Source organism: Symphalangus syndactylus, chromosome 15 (assembly GCF_028878055.3).
Source record: "Symphalangus syndactylus isolate Jambi chromosome 15, NHGRI_mSymSyn1-v2.1_pri, whole genome shotgun sequence".
In the NCBI taxonomy this organism is placed as follows: Eukaryota; Metazoa; Chordata; class Mammalia; order Primates; family Hylobatidae; genus Symphalangus; species Symphalangus syndactylus.
Window position 1 is genome coordinate 44,438,054 of NC_072437.2, and position 24,301 is coordinate 44,462,354.

General features: G+C 38.4%; 1 protein-coding gene across 1 annotated transcript; it reads left to right on the forward strand.

Annotated features, from left to right (window-relative positions):
- Window positions 1-1,051: 1,051 nt before the first annotated feature.
- FBXL3 (F-box and leucine rich repeat protein 3) lies at window positions 1,052-22,863 on the forward strand. The gene is made up of 5 exons (XM_055244167.2): window positions 1,052-1,193; window positions 6,160-6,508; window positions 9,303-9,425; window positions 12,452-12,623; window positions 20,327-22,863. The coding sequence occupies exons 2-5, from the start codon at window positions 6,161-6,163 to the stop codon at window positions 20,968-20,970; spliced, it is 1,287 nt and encodes a 428-aa protein (XP_055100142.1). The 5' UTR covers window positions 1,052-1,193; window position 6,160; the 3' UTR covers window positions 20,971-22,863.
- The last annotated feature ends 1,438 nt before the right edge of the window (window positions 22,864-24,301 follow it).

Below are 24,301 nucleotides of genomic sequence, written 5' to 3' on the forward strand. Positions count from 1 at the left end.
GGAGGTGTAGAGAGGAATGGCGCATGATTCAACTTAATGATATTGCACCCAAGAATGTTTCTAACTTTAAGAAAACGCAGTATCAAAAAATCCAAACTGTAAAACAAGTCAACTAGGTAGCAGTTACACACAAAGATGCCTTGATTTACAAAAGGATTCACCAGAGGTTTTCTTTTCAGCAGCTTTGTAATCCTTTACTTTCCCCATTGCTTTCAAAAGCTATTTACAAATTTCAGGACTGTATTTCATAAAGCAAATGTCGTTTTTAAAATGTAATAACTAATCATAAAAGTCACTTTAGAAATATTGGGAAATACAAATATTTGAAAAACAAAAGCCATCTGCAATCCTAGCGTTAATACTGTCACTATTCTGGTACATTTCCTTGGCATCTTTTAGGCACCACTTATGCACATCGATGCGCGGGTCTTCATAGACTGTATTTAACCCCTCGGTTTCAGGCATCCGGGGCGGCCACCCGCGGGCCGCGGTCCCCAATAGGCTCCGGCGAGACTCCTTCCTTTCTTTTTTCTGCTCCACCTCCCTAAACCTTCCGGTTTCAGCCACAGATAGTCTCTTCCACATATAGCTAGCTTCAGCCCTCCCACATTCCATCTCAAAACAACAAAAAAAATCCCCTTCAAGCGGGAGTCACATCTCTGGCAGGAAAGCAGACGCTCGTCCCACAGCGACGAGGCTGGGGCTGCCACAGCGACCAGGCTGGGGCTGCCGCAGCGCGCGCTCCCGCTTGGGCGCGGCCCCACGCCCGCCGGGCTCCGCCCCGCCCCCTCCCCGCCCTCTTGGGCGGGGCCGCGCCGGGGAAGCGCGCGGCCGCGAGCCCTGGGCGCCATTTTAGACTCCCTGTCGGTGGCCCAGGCGCAGGAAGCTTACGCGGTGCCAGCCGCTCGCTGAGGTAGTCTCTCGCTGCGCCGGGGGTCCCTGAACAAGGACGCAGACAGCGCGGGACTGAGAAGGAGACTTTCTCTCTGGGCAGCCAGAGCCGCAAAGGTGGAGCCGCGTTGGCGCCCTCCGCGGGACCAGCGCCTCGGATGCGGGCGGAGCGCGGGGGGCCGCGGCTGCGGGAGCGCGAAGCGGGGGGCCAGGGGCGCCTCATGTGAGAGCCGCGGGACCTGCAGCCGCCGCCGTCCCCGGAGCACGGGGTGGTGTGTGGGGGAAGCCGCCCCCAGCAGCAGGTAACGGCGGAGGGGCAGGGCCGAGCCCCGCTGCGACGGCGGAGCCGGGGAGGGACCGCGGACCGTCTGTGGGCGGGCCGGGGGGATCGCGGGGGCCGGGGCGCGCGCGGTCCGCTGCTCAGGAGTGCCGGGCGGGGCGCGGCACCCAGACCTTGGAGCTTGCTTGGGGGCGTTTCCCCGCCGTGCTTGCTTCCAAACGTGTCAACAAGGCGTGGTGCGTGTGCGGCGGCCGCCTGCAGCCTGCCCGCGACGCCGCCGCTCCCGGGCTCGCAGCGGCTCCTGCCCGGCTTTATGACCCTTGGTGGGGGCTGGTGATAGGCACAGTGGAGCTCGCACTCTGTGGGGCTCTCCCGGCGTCGGCTACGCCCGTGCTGGTAGCTTGAGCAATGAGGCACTGAAATGTCAAAGCAAACTGCCCAGGGTGGGGCGCGTGAGAAATGTCAGGGGAAGCCAATCGGTGGAGAGGTGGCGCAGGGAGGAGGGGACGCCCCCGCTGCTTAGCCAGGCGAAAAACTTGGTCAACTTGTGTTGAGAGGCTTCGTGTCTGCCTTTGGCGTGGGCAGTCCTTTAGGTGGGGTTGCAGACAGGGGTCAGGAAGCAGCCCAGTAAATGGCCTGTATCTCCAAGCTGAGAGGTGAGAGAGATCATTTTTATTTTGTCGTTGCTATTGATGTCCAGTTGAGTGACCCAGATTTTTTAATTAGAATCCTCCTTTCTAACTTGAAAAAAATAACTTAGTTTCTGTTATCTCTGAAATATTTATAAAAATATCTTCAACTATCAGTTATCTATCTATGTATCTGTCTATCTATCTGACCTGTAGACAGATTTTCGCCACTGTGCGCTCTCTGACCATTTAGTTGTGAGTTAACCTCTTTATAGTGTTTTATTCTTGTAGTTCAGCCAAAGAATGCATATTAGTTTGATATTAGTAAAAGCAGAACAGAAAGGAACTGTGATGCCAAAATAGGCTTTTTAGAGTTAACTACAAATGGGCATTTAAAATTAATGCATGCCCATTGTAAAAGTGCCTAATACAACTATGCATACGGCTAGCTGTTCACTTCCGGTCGTCACCTAATGATGAAGTTGACTGCTTCTTTCAAAGTTCTTTTTTTTTTTTTTTTTGAGACAGGGACTCACTTTGTCACCCAGGCTGGAGTGCAGTGGCGCGATCTCGGCTCTAGCGATCCCCCCGCCCCAGGCTCCCTAGTAGCTGAGACTACAGGCGTGGGCCACCATGCCCTGCTAGTTTTTGTATTTTTTGTAGAGACGGGTTTCATCGTGTTGCCCACGCTGGTCTCGAACTACTGAGCTCAAGCGATCCGCCCGCCTTGTCCTCCCAAAGTGCTGGGATTGCAGGTGTGGCCCACCGCGCCCACCTCGAAAGCTTATGGAACATAGAGTTAGCGCATTAACTCCTTGTGCTGCTCAGCTAGTTTGTGGTTCTTTCCTCAGTAGTTTGCTGTTTAGCAATTTGTAGTCATATCAGTCCCTGACCAAAAGCTCTGGTGTCCTAAGTTGCATTATTTGGGGCCTAGAAACCTTGCAGGAAATTAAACTGCCAGAGTCCTGAAGAGGCCTAGTTTTGGTGCTCTAGATTTCTAGAGTCTAGAAAGTCTCATTGACGTTTTATAGTACAGCTTGGTCCTCCACACTTCTGTTCAAATATAAGAGGTGTTTTCACTTTGACAAAAGTAGGAATTATAGGGTCCATTGATGTAAATTATTTGCAGGCTGGAAGATGCTCTGAGATGTTTAATTTTCTGAATAGCAGAATTTCATGCGTAAATAGATTTAATAAGATACTATTAAAGTAGTGTAAATTTTTTCATAAATGAAACCAACTTGGAAAATTGATATTTAAAATTTTTATTAAGTGTCAACTCACTTCTGTTCATGCACAAATGAGGATAGTGCAGAGCCTATTTTTATTGGAATTTGGCCTTACATTTTTTTCCATTGCTTAATGCACTATAATTGTGACATAGACATATTATGTATGACAATTAACAGACTTAATTCAGCTATTTGTAAACTGGTAAGTTCTTAAAATATGCTTTGGTGATCATATAGTGTTTTTATATCTAGATCAAGAGATACTGTCCCTTAGTGTTGCATACTGTTAAAAAAAATTTTGTCAGCTTCTTTAACCTGAACTCGGAAAGGTATTTAAGTACATTTTATTTAAAACAGTACTATAATAGACAAAAGAAAGTTTCTATTTGTAGGACCAGCAAAGTATTTATTAGCAAAGATTATTATGTGAATAAGGCTACCATTTTATTTTTGTTTATATATCTATATACTCTAAAGTAAAATGAATCATTTCGTCTTTAAGTTGTCTAGCTCTGGTTTTAGAAGATTGTTCCCCAGAAACAGGCAATCAATATTCTATAATAAGGTATAGAAATTGCGAAGACTGTCATTGTTTTTTGAATCTCTGTATCTCAAAATTGTGAGTAGTTTTAGGTGGTCAGAAGACAAATTATAAGCTCTGGATAGCAAACACTTTGTTCTTTGACCCAAATTTTATATACTAAAATTAAAGTAAGCCTTCAGGGTAAGTTAAAGCAGAAAAATGAGTCATAATGACAGTGTTATCTCAGCCTCTAGTGAGGGATTATTATAAGAGACAATATTAAAGATTACAGTGTAGATTATACACTTTTCTCTAAACTTATAAAAAAAAATCTATTCTCAGAGTCACACATAATTTCCAGTCTTCCATCAGACTACCTTTTTGCTGTCACCTCTGTCGTTCTATTTTCTCTCTTGTTCTCTCCCTGATCAGTACGGTATACGTAATATATTTTATTCACATAGTTGGGAATAGGAGCAGTGAAGAATAGGCAGTTTATTGCACATATGCTAAGACGTCTTAGACTGACTTTCATGGCATTAAGGTCAGAGGCCTCTGCCATTCTCTTTTTACCCTCCAGCCCTCAATCGTCTTTCACAAGTTTTGTGAGGTACTGGATGGAGAAAGTCTGCAGAAACATTGTTTTACAGTAATGCTTATGCATATCCTTCATCTCACACAGGAATGAGAAATTCTTTTATGCTTATAGACCAGAGGAGAGTTGGCGCAACAAGCCGTCTTTCTGAAAGGTTGTGACCCCAAGTTTAGGTCGAAACCACTACCCTGCCAGAACTGTTCTCTAGAAACAAAGTATTACAGGCTCTATACTAAATAACTACCAGTGAGTGGTCTGCAGCCATTTAGTTTAGAGCCTGCTATACTTTTCCAACAAATCAAAACAAGACCTTTTAAAAAGTCCGATTACACAGTAATGCATTGATAGTAAAAGAAATGTGTAAAACATAAAAAGGGAAAAGATGTTTGCAAGGAAAAAAATTACCTGTAATCTGCTGTCTACTGTTGGTTACTATAATAATTCAATGAGTCTACTTCCAGGGTGTGTTTACACAAGCTCACTTGCACTCTCTATCTGACACACACACACAGTCTCTCTCTCTCTCTCTCTCTTCATTTTAAAGCAAAAATAGAATCGAGTGTGGTGGTGCATGCAGATACTCTGGAGACTGAGGTGGAAGGATTGCTTGATCTCAGGAGGTCGAGGCTGCAGTGAGCCATGATCGTGCCAATGCACTCCAGCCTGGGTGACAGAGCGAGACCCTATCTTGAATGAATGAGTGAACGGAATGAATGAATGAATCATTCTCCGCCTTCTGGGTAGTAACCCCAGTTTTTAGCGTGTTGTGTACTTTAATGTCGTTAATGCTGGAATGCTTTCCTATTCAACAGTCATATCTCAACAGTTCAACAGTCATATCTCCCCTTTGAAAAGCCTTAATAGTATTGCATTTCTCACAGAAACCCTATGTTTTATTAAACTCATTTTGCAAATTGAAGCACAGCAATATCAAGTAATTTGCTCAAAGCCACATAGCCAGTGAGAGGTAGAGCCAGAATTCAAACCCGAGGAGCTTGGTTCCAGAGCCCATTCTCTTTAGCCATAATAACTGGTTTGCCATGAAAAAACTATCTTTCAGAGAAACTAATGGAATGAAAGTGCTATGAATACATAGAATAAATAGGTATAATTCAGGAACACAACTTGGGGAAAACAGTGCAATAGTAAGTGATGTGTTTGAAGAAGCAGCTATATTCCAGACCAAACAATTCATAGTAGGGGTAGTTTCGCTTATTTTAGGCAGAGTTAGAAATGTCTGGCAGTAACACACATCATAGCCCAGTGCCTGTCCGTGGCAGGGGGTGATTTCAGGAAGAAACTGTTCCACCTCAGATCATCAGGCATTAAGAGTCTCATAAGGAGTGCACAACCTAGATCCCTCACATGGAGAGTTCACAATAAGGTTCTCACTCCTATGAGAATCTAATGTAACTGCTGATCTGACAGGAGGAGGAGTTCAGGCTGTAAAGCTTGCTCACTTCCTGCTGTGGGTCCCAGTTCTGGTCCTCAGGCCAGAACCACAGGACCCCTGTATAGACTATTAAATGTGGAACATCTGTTGGCTGCTTAATTAACATCCTCTCTGGAGGTTCTTGGGACGCTGGTTGGCCTCGAATTCAAGAACAAATATCCTTAGATGACTTTTAAGAAACCTTTACAAAGTATCGCTGTAGGTTCTCTTTTACATTCATTTTAGTTAAGTTGACCACAACTTTTGAAATATAAATTCTTAGCATAGTTTCAAAATCATAATAATCCTTCTCCCATGTAGTATGTACTGTATATTATACTGATAAATGTAGATGTTTAAAAACATATGCCAAAAAAGTATAAAATTTATAAAACCATTGTTGGCCTTCATTGGCATTTTTCATAATAGTTTGTTTTGGTATTCTTGAATTACTGATCCAGTTTTTCCTGCGTGTTTGTGTATGTAAACACACATCTCAGTGACAGAAGAATGAATTTTGAGTTTATTTCTATTCAAAAGTTGAGTAGGAAAAAAACTGATGCATTTTTCGGAATAGGATGAAACGACGAGGAAGAGATAGTGACCGTAATTCATCAGAAGAAGGAGCTACAGAGAAAACCAAGAAACTGAGGACTACAAATGAGCATTCTCAGACTTGTGATTGGGGTAATCTCCTTCAGGACATTATTCTCCAAGTATTTAAGTATTTGCCTCTTCTTGACCGGGCTCATGCTTCACAAGTTTGCCGCAACTGGAACCAGGTATTTCACATGCCTGACTTGTGGAGATGTTTTGAATTTGAACTGAATCAGCCAGCTACATCTTATTTGAAAGCTACCCATCCAGAGCTGATCAAACAGATTATTAAAAGACATTCAAACCATCTACAATATGTCAGCTTCAAGGTAATATTTTAAATCCTTCTTTTAAAAAATAAAGTAGTTTTAGTGGCTTTGTTTCCTAAACCAGTACATCTTCTCATGCCTTTAAAATATTTGCTTTTTCAGGGAAAATGCTTAAAAATTTAGAATTATTGTATACCTTAGAAGCTGTCACAAAATAATTATTATATTTGATGGAGCTGAATTACTCTATGTTAATTATTAATAATTTCTTAAAACAGCAAAAGCAGCCACTAAATAAGCATAAGTCATTGATAAAGCTGTGAATTACATTGAATTATTGTGAACGATTTTGAGGAAAAAGAAGTATCTAATAAAATAAAAATTGGGAGATTATAATTGAGTAGAACTTAATTGCTCTATCTAACAGGAACTTAGTGTTACTGATGGCTTTTTGAAATGGGATCTTCAAATGAAAAGGAAGCATAGAAACTTTATGTAGGAGATTTAGATGAAAATATTGTAGAGAGAAATAGAAAAAGGTACATGGAAGAATGCCAAAGGGAACTGTTTATTTTTGTTGCTGGAAGGAATGTATTGGAAATCATGCAGTGATGAGATAAATGAAGTGGGTGGCTTTTTGAGATATCCAGAATAATTTAAGAAATCATAGCTGGATGTGGGTACCTGTAGTCCCATAGTCCCAGCTTCTCAGGAGGCTGAGGCTGGAAGATTGCATGAGCCCAGGAGTTTGAGGTTGCGGTGAGCTATGGTTGTGTGGCTGTACTCCAGCCTTGGTGACAGAGCGAAACCCTGTCTCTATTTAAAAAAAATAAAAAATCACAGTGGTTTGTGTGAGGCTTGTCATGTTTTGTTTGGGTGATGAATAATGAAATAATGGGCATGTTTACTGAACCTTTAAACACCAGATTTTGTGGTAGCAAATAACTTATTGGAAAAAAAAACAATGCATGAATACTTGATTTATCTGGATGTAGCAATTGCTGAACAATCCAGGCTAAACCTAGGCAAAACAGTAGTTCTTAACCCAGAGCTTCTGGCCATAACTAAAATCTTGTCTTCCCTCGAAGAATGTAATTTCCTCTTAGATGAAGATTACCTGCTTATTCTCCCATGTGTGTCCAAGGAGGAGGAGAGAATTGGTGATGGGAATGGTTGGATATGTTTTCGCCTTTTTTCCCAGAAAAATGCACAAAGGCACTTAGGCCACTGATTGCCAGGTTTTACAAATAAAAATGTAAGATGAGTATTTAAATTTGAATTTCAGATAATCAGTGAATAATTTTTAGTATAGTTACATCCCTTTTAATGTTTGGGACATCTTCAATACTAAAAAAAATCTGTTGTTTACCTGAAATTTAATTGGATGTCTAGTATATTACCTTGCGATCCTAACTGGGGGCAAGGGTAGGGGGATCAAACAACAATTCAGGACTCATCCCCATACCCCCAGGGAAGAAGGCTAAAGAGGTTTCTGTTTGGTTTTAGTTATCTTTGAGTTGTATAAGAGTGTTCTAATGGTAAATCGTATACAAAGATGAGTATAATACAAATTCATTCTTCTGATAGGTCTTAAAGTCCAGTTCCACCTAGTAGATTTGCTGGGTCACTTTTATTCTTTTACAGCCCTGTGATACAATTCAGGTGTATCTCGTATAACCCTCATAAAATCATTTGTGCGAAAGTTTAACATTTTTATTAGGGTTTTTTAAAAATTTTCCTGAGGAAATAATTTCTGATTTACAAAAAAGAAGTGACATCACAGGATTCTTCTGGGCTCTCCTGATAGTCTTCACTGATTATAGACCAAGGAGGCTTATAGTTAGAGTTTTTAGTCCAGAAGAGTGGTTCTCTAACTTTATGTACATCAAAATCACGTGGAGGGCTTGTAAAGCCAAAAATTGCTGGTCCCACCCCCACAGTTTCTGATTCAGATAGTCTGGGTTGGGTATGAACATTTGTTCCCATTTAAGTTCCCAGGTGATGTTGATGCTGCTACTCCAGGGACCACATATTATCTATAAGTAGCTCTGAAACTAATATAATTAGCACATTAGTTTTACAATCCACTCTTAACATTTTTGGCATAAAGTAGTGTATATGAATCTGGAAATTAATAATACCCTTTTAACTATTGTTTTAAGGTGCTTCCCAGGAAACAACTAACTTTTTCATGGATGAACTCCTTTTTACATCCTTGAGGGATTTTTTGGCCCTTTATCCTTCCCTTAGGAAATGTCTTTGCAGAAGTATGTGTGAGAATAGCTACATCTTACTTAGTTTAGATTTTCATGCCTGACTGGTCCAGTACACTCATTTTACTTCACATTCATCTTTCCATTAATAACATTAATGATGAATCCCAGGTTGTGATACACCTGAACATTTTGAGTAAATACTCAGTTTCTAGTGTATACCATAGACACTGTATTTACATCTGTTATGTGATCCACTACGAAATACGTAATTATTTTTTAAAGACTATAAATTTATTTACTCCATTAGTTTATACAGTCACTTTGGAATAAATCAGTGTAAAAGCCAACATTAAATATGTCTCTTATCATAATGAAAACTAGGTCTTGTCTTGACAATTGCCCTTATACTTTTTCAGAGACACTCAAGGCTAAAGTTGGAGGTGAGGGTGGAGGGTGGATGACTGAAAGAATATTCTTTAAGTTATAATGCAATAAACTAGTAATGATACTTCTATAAAATGAATATGTGTACAGAGAAATATAAATATATACATGAGTAATCTTGAAGTCTGGGTATTTGGGGAAAAAAGTAAAAAAACAATAAAATATTCATGAGTAAATGGTGTTTCTTTTCTAAGGTGGACAGCAGCAAGGAATCAGCTGAAGCAGCTTGTGATATACTATCGCAACTTGTGAATTGCTCTTTAAAAACACTTGGACTTATTTCAACTGCTCGACCAAGCTTTATGGATTTACCAAAGGTATCTGCTCTTTTTGTTTTATTATGTATTAGTAAGAAATCCAGTAAAAGTCTAACCTTTTTTTTTTGTTGTATTGATAGTGTGAGTATAAGGAAAGTAATATATATACATAATGGAAAACCAGTCACTATTTAGAATGAAAAGAAATAGTATTTTTTTAAGCTTTTTTTTTTTTTTTAAATCACCATACTTCTAAATTGGTATGGTTAAAGAAATTTACAGAGGCATCTATAGGAAGTATTAAAAGAAATTCAGTAAGTAAAATAGAGTCAAGCATATTAGAAAAAAAGGAACACATAGATACTCATTTTGGGGCTTCCAGAGCAGATTGGTGAAGTTAGAATCAAAGAAAAGTAGAGAGTGCCAGTATTGAGAGCAGGTATAGCTTATAAAATCTTTGGCAAATGTTCTGTAAAGATTTAATCTTGACCAAAGTTAATATCAGCACAGTTTAATTTACAGACTTAAAGACATCCTTTCTTTGGGTGAAAAGTTAACATATATTCATATATATATTCTAACATGATCCTGCACATAATCAGAGATCGTGTCTCTCTCTCACAACTATTCTCTTAAAATACAAAAATAAGAAGGGTGCATTTTTAGAAAGGCAACTGGTAAAGGTGTCTGAGTATGTTAGCTAATGGTTAATAGGTTAGTATCCAACAATAATTTGATAGTTTTTTCCCAGAAGACACTGAAAACTAAAATATAGACACCCTTGTAAGTACCTAGTAGTTTAATGTACTAGGATGATTGAGGAGGGAATATAACTAAATTGAATATATAACCCAAGTGGTTGTTTCAGTGGAATGTCTGTACCAAATAAGTCACCAGTTGATGTCAAAGTCTTAATTGATTTTGAAACATTTTCATTACATATGTATATTTTGAGATTAAATGTTTTTCTTCATGTATAAAATAAGGGAAATGGGCAGGAGAATCTGATTATCTTATTTTAAGATCCTAAGTACAGAAGTTAGATCATCGTGGTACTCCGACTTAATGTGTAAAAATCTTCTGAATAGCCTCCTAAATTTTGGATTTCTATCCCTTTTTCAAATTCGGGGTGATTCTAAGTCTCCTCTTCCTGTGAGCAGTCCAGGTGATTCTGATTAAGATGGTTAAAGGAACTCACTCTAAGAAATACTAGTTACATGGCATAGTGCCACCTTCAATGGGAAATGAAACAATCTGAATTGATTTTTAGTGTACCTACCATAGCTAAAATACAAATTTACATACTCGTATGTATTTATACCATATTAAAAGATATATTGAACATAATTTTCTTTTTTTTCTTATCACTATGCATATATCTAGTACTAATTTGGGAACCATGAATGGAGCTAATGGAAAGAATGCTTATTCCCTTATTAAGTGAGTCTAGGATACTTAATACGGTTTTTCTTTTCTTTTCCTTTTATGGCTTTGGTAGAAGATTGAAATAGGGCATAGCAATATTTTGGAAATCCTGAGAGAACTGAAGAGAACATAGAAGAAATGTTTTTGTCCAGAGCTAAATTGGGGAAATGGGGAAAGATGTCAGTAATGCAATCATTAGACTGCAAATGAAATATGTTTGTACAAGATATAATTGAGTTTGATTTGAAAATATTAGGAGAAAGATGTTAACATTTAAGTAGTTAAATAGTTACTTAATCAAAATCTAGTTAACCAGTTGTTTAATCACAGTAGGGAAAAAGTAAATTAGGGAATTGTGATCAAGAAGGTAGTGTTTTGGTTGGGTGTAGTGGCTCACAGCTATAATCAGCGCACTTTGGGAAGCCGAGGTTCCCTTGTGGCCAAGAGTTCTAGATCAGCCTGGGCAGCATAGCAAGACCCATCTCTACAAAAAAAAAGAAAGTTAGCTGGGTATGGTGGCTCACACCTGTAGTCTTAGCTACTAAGGAGGATGAAACAGGATTGCTTAAGTTCAGGAGTTCAAGGTTGTAGTGAGCTAAGGAGGTGCCAGTGCACTCCAGCCTGGGTGACAAGAACAATACTCTGTCTCAAAAAAAAAAAAAAAAAAAAGTAATGTTTCATTATACTTTCTTGGCTCTTAGCCTGCCCTCATCCTTTTTCACTCCTGTAGAGAATTTATAAAGCTAACTGGAGCATGAAGTTGGTTTTGTAGAGAGGAATGTGTTAGACCATGTATTAGCCTTTCTTTACTCTCCTGGATTCTTTGCCCAGTGGCTTCAACCCATATCTTAGCTCTGATTGAGAGCTGCATACTTTGAGAATGGTTTAATTCCTGTTTGCCTACATTGATTCCTTTAGGTCAAAATCTGTCCAACAGATATATACATATATGTGTGTGTGTGTGTATGTGTGTATACACACATATGTACATACCTACATATATACATATACACATACCTACGTATATACATATACACATATATGATGAATGATACTCATTGGTGCTTTTGTGGATCAAAATACATTAAAATAGAAGATTTGAAAATATTGTAGATAACATTTGAAGGAGTTTTAAACTTGGAATTTTAAGTACAATTTTGATTGTTTTAGAATCAAATTTTCTATGAGTTTTCATATCTCAAATGAGTCTGTCATAGATTTTGAATAAATTATTAATTTTTAATGATGGTGTTAATAGTTACTATTTAGTGGTCATAACTATCAAACAGAAAAGAAATGAAGTTTAGTGTTTTAAAACACTAGGGTTTCCAGATGTAGCAAAATGAAGTGTCTGAGAGAGATTCTCATCTTGGTTTCCAGAATTCCTCTTTTTACTTACCAGTGGTTTCTCTGATTTAGAGATACTTATCTTGAGGCTTGAAATGCTTTTTTCCCCCACACATAAATAGACTCTTCTCAAAGATGACAGATAGTTACCTATTTTTACCATATTCCCAACAACAGAGTGAAGGGGTGCCACCCCTAAAACATTTACAAAATATTAATATGTCATTATGGCTCAGATAAACTGTAGTACTAGGAAACCCCTCGAGTCTCATTTCTAAAAATTGAAATAATTTTTTTTTTTTTTTGCTTTTCAGTCTCACTTTATCTCTGCACTGACAGTTGTGTTCGTAAACTCCAAATCCCTGTCTTCGCTTAAGATAGATGATACTCCAGTAGATGATCCATCTCTCAAAGTACTAGTGGCCAACAATAGTGATACACTCAAGCTGTTGAAAATGAGCAGCTGTCCTCATGTCTCTCCAGCAGGTATGTTGTGTTTTTTTGCTAGACACATTTTAGTAAAATGCATTGCTGTGTTCATCAAATTAGAAAAAACTATGATCATTAACCTTAAAGGTGGATTAATACGACTGCTTCATCTCTTTAAAATATTTTTAATGTAGTAGTAGAATAGCCTAAGTTCTGTAGGGTTACTAGCCTGGACACTGACTTTCAGCTTATTTTCTAATCCTATTTGGTAAATTTATGAATAGCACATAATAGAAAATGAACAGGAAAAAAAAGAGGAAAGGACCGTATGAGGTCAGCCTGAGGTGCCCCATTAAGTACAATAGAATTTTTTCTTATTGTAGTTGAGCTAATAGGGTAGGTTTTGAGTCAGAGCAGTCACATAATTGATTTTCTTCTCACTGTATAAAGGGAGAAGAGTTGTACTAAGTTGTACAACTCTTGTACTACTAAGTTGTACAACTCTTGTACAACTAAGTTGTACTAAGTGGTAGCCTTAGATTTTGCAAGATGATGTTTTTCCTAAGTTGAATTTTGGAGCCAAGAACCCATCAAATGTGAGAAGAGCATTATAAAAGCTCTTTGCAGTTTCTCTTATATAGGATTTTCTGAGCATTACTACATTATTCAGTTTGAGATTACTTAAATTCCAGGTGGTTTGTATTGAAAAGAGACTATAAACCCTACTACTGTATTATACTGCTGTGTGCTGCTTCCTTCCTGACTCCTCCCACTATTGACATGTTTGCTGATCCTTTAGCTGTGTTATTTGGGAAACCTGTTCTTTAAGGTATAGTGACAAATCTTTGATCTTTACAAAACACTTCCAACCTTCTTGCCATCGCCAAAGGTCAGCCTTCTCCCAAGAAATGATTTCATTTTAGATGGAGATTGCTTGCTCATTCTCCCAAGTCTCCTTGCTTATTCTCTTTTCTCCCACAGGAGGCTCCTGGTGATGAGAATGGCTAAGTCTGTTGTATTTTCTTAGCCCTCTCTGCCACTTACAGATTACCACTGAAGCTATTATAAAACCGAAGTTAAGAATAGGCTTTGGCAGTTAGTTCTTATATGACCCTGATTACATTTTTTTATTTACTATATAGCTCTGCTCTCAGAGTAAAGTCTATGCTTCCTGGCTTCATAGTGTACAAGGTCCTTTTGTATCTTGACCTCCACCTGTCTCTTGCTGGTCACTCACGTGGAGCTTTTACTTGGGTATGGAACTACAGATTTTTGTTTGTACATTTGTTTGTGGTTGCTCAGTACACTTTACCCTGTGGAATACTTGCTCAAATGTTTTAACTTCACCTTGCTAACTCCAGCCAGCCCAGGCTTCAGAATTCAGCTCAGGTGTGATCTGTGTTGACCCGCCTGTCAACATAGGAGAAGAAAGGAACTTCTCCTTTCTGGTTGAGATTTCCACCTGTGTATTTCCAGAACGCTCTGAACATTATTGCTAGCATTTACCACATTGTATGAGTCTTTATGTCTGTGATTTATCTATAAAACTGTGAGTTCATAGTTCTCTTTATTCTGGTATTCTGTGTTCATTCATTTTTATTAAATATACACCACAGTTCTGATAGTATAGTATAAGCTTACCTGATCCCACTTAATTGTGGGATCTGCCCAGTGGGTTCATCTTGTCTGTTGTCCAGACAGAACTGATTTATCAAGATGGGAATTGCAATGGAGAAAGAGTAATTCACGCAGAGCCGGCTGTGCGGGAGACTAGAGTTTTGTTATTACTCAAATCAGTCTCCCCAAGCATTTGGAGATCGGAATTTTTTAAGATAATTTGGCAGGGGCTTGGGAAGTGCTGATTGGTCAGTTTGGAGATGGAATCATACGGGGTCAAAGTTAGGTTTTCTTAATGTCTTTTGTTCCTAGGTGCCATGGCAGAACTGGTTGGCCCAGATTACCAGTCTGGATGGTGTCAGCTGATCCATCTAGCGCAGGGTTTGCAAAATATCTCAAGCATTGTTCTTAGGTTTTACAATAATGATGTTATTGCCAGGAGCAATTTGGGGAGGTTCAGACTCTTGGAGCCAGAGGCTTCACGACCCCCACATTGTAATTTCTAATCTTGTAGCTAGTTTGGAAGTCCTGCAAAGGCAGACTGGACCCCAGGCAAGAAGGAGGGGTCTTTTCGTGAAAGGGCGGTTACCAGTTTTGTTTCAGAGTCAAACCATGAACCGAATTCCTTCCCAAAGTTAGCTCGGCCTATGCCCAGGAATGAACAAGGGCAACTTAAGGGTTAGAAGCAAGACAGGGTCGGTTAGGTCTGCTTGCTTTCACGGTCATAATTTTGCAAAGTTGGTTTCATAATGACTTTTGGACTAGTTCGTCAGGAAAGGAAGGGAAGAGAAAGAATACTTTTTAATACAGCTGGGTGCGTTGGCTCACATCTGTTAATCCCAGCACTTTGGGAGGCCGAGGTGGGCGGATCACGAGGTCAAGAGATCCAGACCATCCTGGCCAACATGGTGAAACCCCGTCTGTACGAAAAATACAAAAATTAGCTGGGCATGGTGGTGTGGGCCTGTGGTCCCAGCTACTTGGGAGGCTGAGGCAGGAGAATCGTTTGAATCTGGGAGGCGGAGGTTGCAGTGAGCCGAGGTCGAACCACTGCGCTGCAGCCTGGCAACCGAGCGAGACTCTGTCCCAAAAAAAAGAAAGAACACTTGTAATACTTTCTATTTGAAGAGTATAACCACATAGAATTTCAGTTGAAATTTCATATTTACATATTTTCTATCTATATTTTGCATATTTGGACAGTTTCTCTAAGTTGAAATTAGGGACTGTATTCTACTTTCCTCACTGAACATTTAATCAGTTTTCTTTCCATTTCATATAGTTGTTAGAATTGTCTGTAACTGGACCTCTAGGTTAGTTTGCCTCTTGCTTCCTTAATATTAATTATCAGGTTAAACTAATGAACATTTAGTCACTTAGTTCCCTTGTTGATAAGCCAACATTGCGTATAGTTCTAAGGTTGGACACTTGCTTTTACCTTTTTTGCTGTGATTAAAAAAAAAATGGCTTATAGCAGTTTGCTTGTATTAATTTCTTCCTTAGGGTACATTCTTAAGAAGTAGAAGTCCTAGGACAAAGGATCTTTGTGTTTTTGTGCTTTTTGCCATGTTTTTTTTTTCCAAATGAGTTGTATGAATTTATAGTACCACCATTAATCACCAGTTTTTTAACAGCTTTATTGGCATATAATTCACAATTCTCATTTAAAATGTACAATTTATTGATTTTTAGTATATTGATAGAGTAGTACATGCATCACCACAATTTTAGAGCGCTTTTATTATTCTAAAAAACCATGTACCTCTTAGCTGTTGCCCCCAAAACCTCCATCCCTGCCATCCCTAGACAACCACTAATCTATTTTCTGTCTCTATAGATTTGCCTGTTCTGGACATTTCATATAAATGGAAATCTACCTTTTGACTTATGAATAATGCTGCTGTGCACATTTATGTACAAATTTTGTGTGGACATATGGTTTAATTTCTCTTAGGTATATACCTAGTGATCATATAGTAACTCCCCATTTGAGGAAATGCCAGGCTGTTTTCCAAAGCTGCTGTGTACCACTTTACATATCCGCTAGCAGTGTCTTCTAACACTTATTTGTCTTTTTGATTATAGCCATCCTAGGGGGTGTAAACTCATTGTGGTTTTGATTTACATTTTCTTGTTGACTAATGATGTTGAGTATCTTTTTTCTTCTTTTTTTTTTTTTTTTGAGACAGGGTCTCACTGTGTCGCCCAGGCTGGAGTGGAGTGGCACGATCTTGGCTTACTGCAGTCTGGACCTCCTGGGCTTAATTGATCTTCTCACCTCAGCCTCCCAAGTAGCTGGGACCACAGGCACACGCCATCATGCCCGGCTAATATTTTGTATTTTTTGTAGAGATGGGGTTTTGCCTGGTTGCTTAGGCTAGTGTCGAACTCACAGGCTCAAGTGTTCTTCCAACCTCAGCTTCCAAAGTGCTGGGAGTATAGTCGAGAGCCACCGTGCCTGGCCTTGACTATCTTTTCATGTGCTTCTTGGCCATTTGTATATCTTCTTTAGAGAAATGTCTATTCAGATCCTTTGCCTATTTTTTTTTTTTTTTTTTTTTTTTTTTGAGACAAAGTCTCCTTCTTGTTGCCCAGGCTGGAGAGTGCAGTGGCATTGATCTCGGCTCACTGCAACATCTGCCTCCCAGGTTCAGGTGATTCTCCTGCCTCAGCCTCCCGAGTAGCTGGGATTACAGGCACCCGCCACCACATCCGGCTAAATTTTGTATTTTTAGTAGAGACAGGGTTTCACCATGTTGGCCAGGGTGGTCTCAAACTCCTGACCTCAGGTGATCTGTCCTCCTCGGCCTCCCAAAGTGCTGGGATTACAGGTGTAAGCCACCGCACCCGGCCCCTTTGCCTATTTTCTAATTTGGGTTATTTGTCTTAATTTATTGAGTTGTAATAGTGCCCTAGTTTTATTTTACTTTTGTCACTGTGTTATGTTTTTAAATACTTGGAACTATGTATTCGTTTTCTTACTGGTGCATAACTGACAGCTATACACAAAGCAGCTTAAACCAACACCCATTTATTTGCTCCACTGTTCTGTACATTAGAGCTGTAGTTAGGGCTCAAGTGGCTTCTCTGCTTAGAGTCTTAAAAGGCTGAGAGGAAAATGTCAGGAAGGCTGGGCTCTTACCTGGAGGCTCTGCAGAAGAATCCACTTCCATGCTCATTCAAGTTATTGGCTGAATTTAGTTCCTTGTGATTGTTGGACTGACATCCAATTTCCTTACTGGCTGTCAGCAAGAGGCTGTTAGGGGGTCCTTCTGCTCTTAGAGGCTGGTTGTGATTTTTCTTTTTTGGCCCCCTCTAGCTTAGAGCCAGCAATAACACATTGAGTCCCCTTTGCATTTTGAATCGCTCTTCCTCTTCTGCAATCAGCCAGAGAAAACTGCTTTAAAAGGGGCTCATGTGATTAGACTAGGACCATCCAGATAATCTCTTATATGGTCAGCTGTACCATATATCATAATCATGGGCATGGTATCTTATCGAATTCACAGATGCTAGGCATTAGGGTGTGGGATCTTGGAGGTCATTTTCAGAATTATGCCTGCCACAACTGCTTTTGTAGTTACTAAATGATACTCCAAAGTTTCTTTTATTTGAATTGTTGGTTACCATTTCCCATGTGTGTGTGTTTTTTTTTTTAATTATTATTATACTTTAAGTTCTGGGGTACATGTGCAGAACATGCAGGTTTGTTACATAGATATACATGTGTCACAGTGGTTTGCTGCACCCATCAACCTGTCGTCTACATAAGGTATTTCTCCTAATGCTATCCCTCCCCTAGCCCCCCAACTCCTGACAGGCCCCAGTGTGTGATGTTCCCCTCCCTCTGTCCATGTGTTCTCATTGTTCAACTCCTGCTTATGAGTGAGAAATGTGGTGTTTGGTTTTCTGTTCTTGTGTTAGTTTGCTGAGAATGATGGTTTCCAGCTTCATCCGTGTCCCTGCAAAGGACATGAACTCATCCTTTTTTATGGCTGCATAGTATTCCATGGTGCATATGTGCCATGTTTTCTTTATTTAGTCTATCATTGATGGGCATTTGGGTTGGTTCCAAGTCTTTGCTATTGTGAACAGTGCCACAGTAAACATACATGTGCATGTGTCTTTATAGTAGAATGATTTATAATCCTTTGGGTATATACCCAGTAATGGTATTGCTGGGTCAAATGGTATTTCTAGTTCTAGATCCTAGGAATTGCCACACTGTCTTCCACAATGGTTGAACTAATTTACACTCCCACCAACAGTGTAATAGCGTTCCTATTTCTCCACATGCTCTCCAGCATCTGTTGTTTGCTGACTTTTTAATGATCACCATTCTAACTGGCGTGAGATGGTATCAGAACAGAGATGTGCTTAGGTTACCTTGAGTAATTAGAGTGTATTTCAAAGTATCTAAAATAGCTGGGCGTGGTGGCGTGTGCCTGTAATCCCAGCTACTTGGGAGGCTGAGACAGGAGAATCACTTAAACCTGGAAGGCGGAGGTTGCAGTGAGCCAAGATCGCACCCCTGTACTCCATCCTGGGTGGCAGAGCGAGACTCCATCTCAAAACAAAAATAAAGTATATACCTACCTTGTGGAAAACAGAAACTTTGTGGTTTTGAATACTGAGACATTACTCTCTCTTCTGGTGACTCATTCTGGCAACTCAGTTTATCTCTTCTGATAATTCTAATGCCTATCTTTTCCCACTGTTATAAAGCTATGGCTTATTGGTGGCCTCTGTCTTGTCATTTCTTAAGCAGTAGCTAAGTGCATGGACATAAGAGTCACTTAGCCTGTGTTTGTATTGCAGCTTTGCTATTTTTAGCTAGCTGTCTCCACTTCAAAGTAGAAATAATACTTTTCCAGATTTTTAAAATTATTTGTGGGATAACATCTAGTACCTGGCATATCATACTTGTAACAATAGTAGATGAAAATATGGTGTATGTTTTGTTGTTCCTACCCTGTTTCTAAACATGTGACTTCCCTTCTAATTCAACTCTAAACATTGAGTGGGTTACTTACCAGGTAAATATAAGGTGCCTCTTTGGGGTAGAATTCTTATAGTAGGCCGGGCACAGTGGCTCACGTCTGTAATCCCAAGCACTTTGGGAGGCCAAGACGGGTGGATCACTTGAGGTCAGGAGTTTGATACTATCCTGGCCAACATGGTGAAACCCTGTCTCCACCAAAAATACAAAAATTAGCCAGGCGTGGTGGTACACGCTTGTGGTCCCAGCTACTCAGGAGGCCGAGGCAGGAGAATCACTTGAACCTGGGAGGCAGAGGCTGCAGTGAGCTGAGATCACACCACTGCGCTCCGGCCTGGGCTACAGAGTGAGACTCTGACTCAAAACAAAACAAAAACAGAACTCAGAGAGAGATCAAATATTGACCTTTGCAATGTCATCTGTTGATAGGATGATGGTTTTGGTAAGTTATAAAGCATAGCACCCTAAGTATAGGGAATCATCTAAGGGAACTGCTTTCTGGGTATGTTAGAGCTTCAAAAGTCATAATGAATATTTCCATTAATGTGAATTGAGTAGTTATTTTTGACATACTTATTTAGTGATACCTTGGTATTTTTTCTTATAAGTTTGATAAGCTGCTTATATACTATTAGCAATTAGACTGTTGATCATTTGATAGAAATCTTTAGTTTGTAAATGTTCTATTTCATTACCTAATTCATAGTTTTATGGTTCTATCTTACTCTGTTTTTATTAGGATTAGGTTTTGAACTTCAAAAAATGTCCTTTGGCCTCCGTTGCAGTGGTCATGTAATTACTTAACCTATAAGTTTGTGTTACTTTTTAAAAATATGGCACTGTCTGTGCATTACTGGAATGTCCTAACCTTAGTGATGGTGTATTTTTTAAATGACAGAGTTAACTGAGTTTTACTTCTTTTTAATAGATGGGATTTAGAATTGGTTTCATTTTCTTGTAGACAAAATTAGTAATAGATTTTAAATGTTTGGACTTCCCTTCTAATTCAACTATACAAATTTTAAATTATATAGTTTTGTGGTAAGGGAACTGTGACAGACTTTTGTGGGACATGTACTTGATAGAATTTTTGAACAGATAAACTTTTACAAAAACTTGCAAATAATTTTTTTTTTCTTTCAAGGTATCCTTTGTGTGGCTGATCAGTGTCATGGCTTAAGAGAACTAGCCCTGAACTACCACTTACTGAGTGATGAGTTGTTACTTGCTTTGTCTTCTGAAAAACATGTTCGATTAGAACATTTGCGCATTGATGTAGTCAGTGAGAATCCTGGACAGACACACTTCCATACTATTCAGAAGAGCAGCTGGGATGCTTTCATCAGACATTCACCCAAAGTGAACTTAGTGATGTATTTTTTTTTATATGAAGAAGAATTTGACCCATTCTTTCGCTATGAAATACCTGCCACCCATCTGTACTTTGGGAGATCAGTAAGCAAAGATGTGCTTGGCCGTGTGGGAATGACATGCCCTAGACTAGTTGAACTAGTAGTGTGTGCAAATGGATTACGGCCACTTGATGAAGAGTTAATTCGCATTGCAGAACGTTGCAAAAATTTGTCAGCTATTGGACTAGGGGAATGTGAAGTCTCATGTAGTGCCTTTGTTGAGTTTGTGAAGATGTGTGGTGGCCGCCTATCTCAATTATCCATTATGGAAGAAGTACTAATTCCTGACCAAAAGTATAGTTTGGAGCAGATTCACTGGGAAGTGTCCAAGCATCTTGGTAGGGTGTGGTTTCCCGACATGATGCCCACTTGGTAAAAATTGCATGATGTAGGGCATGATGAATAGCACCTTAACTTCAAGCAAATGTATTATAATAAAAGTTTTATTTGCTGTAGTTCTGATATAATTCTACTATTTTGTGGCACAGAAATTTGATATCTTCAGTCAGTATATGTAAAGATTGTTTATTGGATGACCCATGAATGAGTTTTGGTCAGAAAACTCCATTTGTTTCCTTAGTGTAATAGCAATCATATCTCTGAATTTCTTTTTTAATGTGGTTCAGATGTGAAAGTAATAACCAGTTATACATATTAAACAGTTTACAGTCTAAAGGAAACAAAACCTATGTTATAATATCCAAGAAATACTAGTAGGTTTTCTGAAATGTTATATTCTCTATGCATTTTTTAAAAAATGTAAACTTGACATTTTAGGGTCTTCAGTTACACATACACCTGTTATAAGGTGTTTAATATATAGCTCAGGAAAGTGAGCATTTTGTGAGAAAAATGAATATATCGTATCTAATGAAAAAGATTGGATGAATGTTCTCAAATGTTACAAAGCCGTTTAAAGAAAAAGGTATATATAAGTAATCGGAACACTTAGAAAACTGATAAATGTCACACAGTGGTCTTATAGAAGGATAATACAGAGCCAAGATCAAATTAAAAGACAATAAATGGAACAGAAGGGAGGCAATGTTTAGCTTTGTATAAACTTTTAGGTTTGCTCTGTAATCTGCTAAACCATATACATTCTTTTGTGATATGTTACTATGTATGTGGCACTTGAGGCACTGTATGTAAAGTAAGGAATGCTTTACCGTTCTCCTTGCTTTTATCTTTGTTTAAACTAGCTTTGAAGTATTAAACAATAATTGAAATGAAAAGCTTACCTATTTTAAAAAGCCAAATTTAAATAAATATAGAACTTTAAAATGTTTATCAGTTGTTTCCATGAAAGAGTATTAGTTTCCAGTAAATTTTAGTGATGGCTCACTCATTTTTCTATTTTGGAATTACATAGTTAAGTAGAATTTTTAAAAATCATAAAGGGAGCACCATTGTACAGTCTAGCATAAACAGCAAATTTTAAAGAGGATATATTTAAGTTCATAATCATATTTTTCAGTAAATATTGCTCAGTGAACTGGAAAACTTTAATAGAAAAATGTCTGCAGTTTCGTGATTGTTAATTTGGTTAAACTGATATATTATTTAAGTTAGGTAACATTTTATATTACTTTCATATGAATAAAGGTAATCCATGCATTGTAGAGTCTATAAATGTTGAGTTTTTTTAGATGATATAAACTTTGATTTTGGGCACTAGTGCTAGTAGATATTACTACCCTCCTGAGGGAAATCAGAAGTGATTTAACCCCCATGGAATACATTAATTCTTAAAGCGGCTCTTTTCAGTAGTGTGACTTTTAGAAAGTATCTCAGTAGTTAAGGAAACTAACAGTCTTAGATCTACTTTTAAAACGGATGGCCTTAAGAATAAAGCAAAAGGTGATTTTCTACATAATTTATGCTTTCCAAAAGTGATGATATGCTCTCCTGCAGCAACATATAAGTGAGAAGAAAAAAGGCTTATCTAGATTCGAAAATTAACAGCAATTACAGTAATATTTCCCCTCCTTCTAAATAGTAAAAAGCTCTGATTGTACAAGAATTACCTGTGCTAGTCAAGTTTTTTTTTTCCTTGAACAACTTTGGAAAAATGGATTTGACAGTACATAATCAGTTCTACTAACCAAAGCTTGTATTTGGAAATTTACTTTTTGTACAAATTGAATTATATAATGCTTAAAATACTTAAGTCACTTTATAAGCAAAATGCATAGTACTTAATTTGTTTATACTGTAAAGTATATGTTAAATGCTTTTATCACTTTGAGAATAAAAAGTTACTAATGCTGTTGTATTTTACTTTTTAAAAACTACACAAACATTTGACTTTAAACTTAAAAATGTTTCAAATCCATATTTGATGGGTGTAATATTTAATATTAAACAATGTTTATGATAGACTTGCTTTTTTGAAGATACAAGGTTAGGCTCATGGAACCTATTCTTGAAATAAGCTCTGATGCCTAAAGAAATAGGAAATTTAAAACCTACAATGAAATATAAATTTTTAAATTTTTATACAGAATAGGTTCTTTCTGCATTCAGAATGAGGACTTATATATTTAGACATAGAATCAGTCTTTAAGGGTCCTTGAACCCAACCAGTCTTTTTAGAGATAAATGTCTTTATATAAATTATTTTCAACTATTGAAATTATTTTCATTGTCTTACTGGCTTTCAACTTATCTTGGTAATTTGGGCTGTTTTAACCATATCAGAAAAAATAGGTATGATTGAAGATTAAGTCAATTTAGTGCACTTGAAGAACTTTGTGTTTATGGAAAAGTTTAGGCTGAAAAGAAGTTGTTTATGTGAAGAAGGTTCAAGCCTCCACTAGGCCCTTTAAAAATTTTTTTTTTTACACTAGGTCCTTTAACACACTATAGTTAATTTCTACCCCACACATAGATGATAATGATCTTTGCACAGACTCCAACCCCAGTTGGTGGGGCTGGTTTTCATTTTACCAGGCAGTCAGGGAAATTCCAGCTGCTTGCTGGCACCCAACTTTAAAAAGGGCACAAAGCCTTTTACTCCAAAAGTGAAGTAAGAGCTTATCCTTAGAATAATCAGTCCAATAAAAGGATAAATAATCCTAACTTGTTTTAAGTGGGAGAGAAAATTTTGAAAGGAAGGTTTGAAGAGCAGGAAACTACTTGGATAATAAAGGGTAAATATGACGAAGATGCTGGAAACACTTTGGCCAGCCTGTTTGCCTTTGTGAACAGGGAAAAAGCACGTGTGTAGTTGTGGAACATCACTCTTTGTATAGCCTGCCAACAATTTATTTAAAAAATAAAACATCTTACAGGAACTATAATCCCAGGTAATTCATTAAGTGCCACCACAGCAGACCATAAAGCTGGATAAGACTTCCTAAGACTTGATTTTTTTCTGGGATTTTTAAGGAGCCACCAATATTGAGGGTTCCAAATAAAGTTTAGTAGATTTTTTCACTGTCTGTTTTCCTCTACCTGCAATAATATATTCGATGACACTTTGTGGGTATACTTACCTAATTTTGTGCCAGATTAATGAGAGGATATATTCACTCTAAAGCCTTAGACTAAAAATGTATTAATTTTATACATCTACAACATTTTTTTGAGACGGATTCTCACTCTTGCCAGGCTGGAGTGCAGTGGTGCGATCTTGGCTCGTTGCAACCTCCACCTCCTGGATTCAAGTGATTCTCTTGCCTCAGCCACCCAAGTAGCTGGGACTA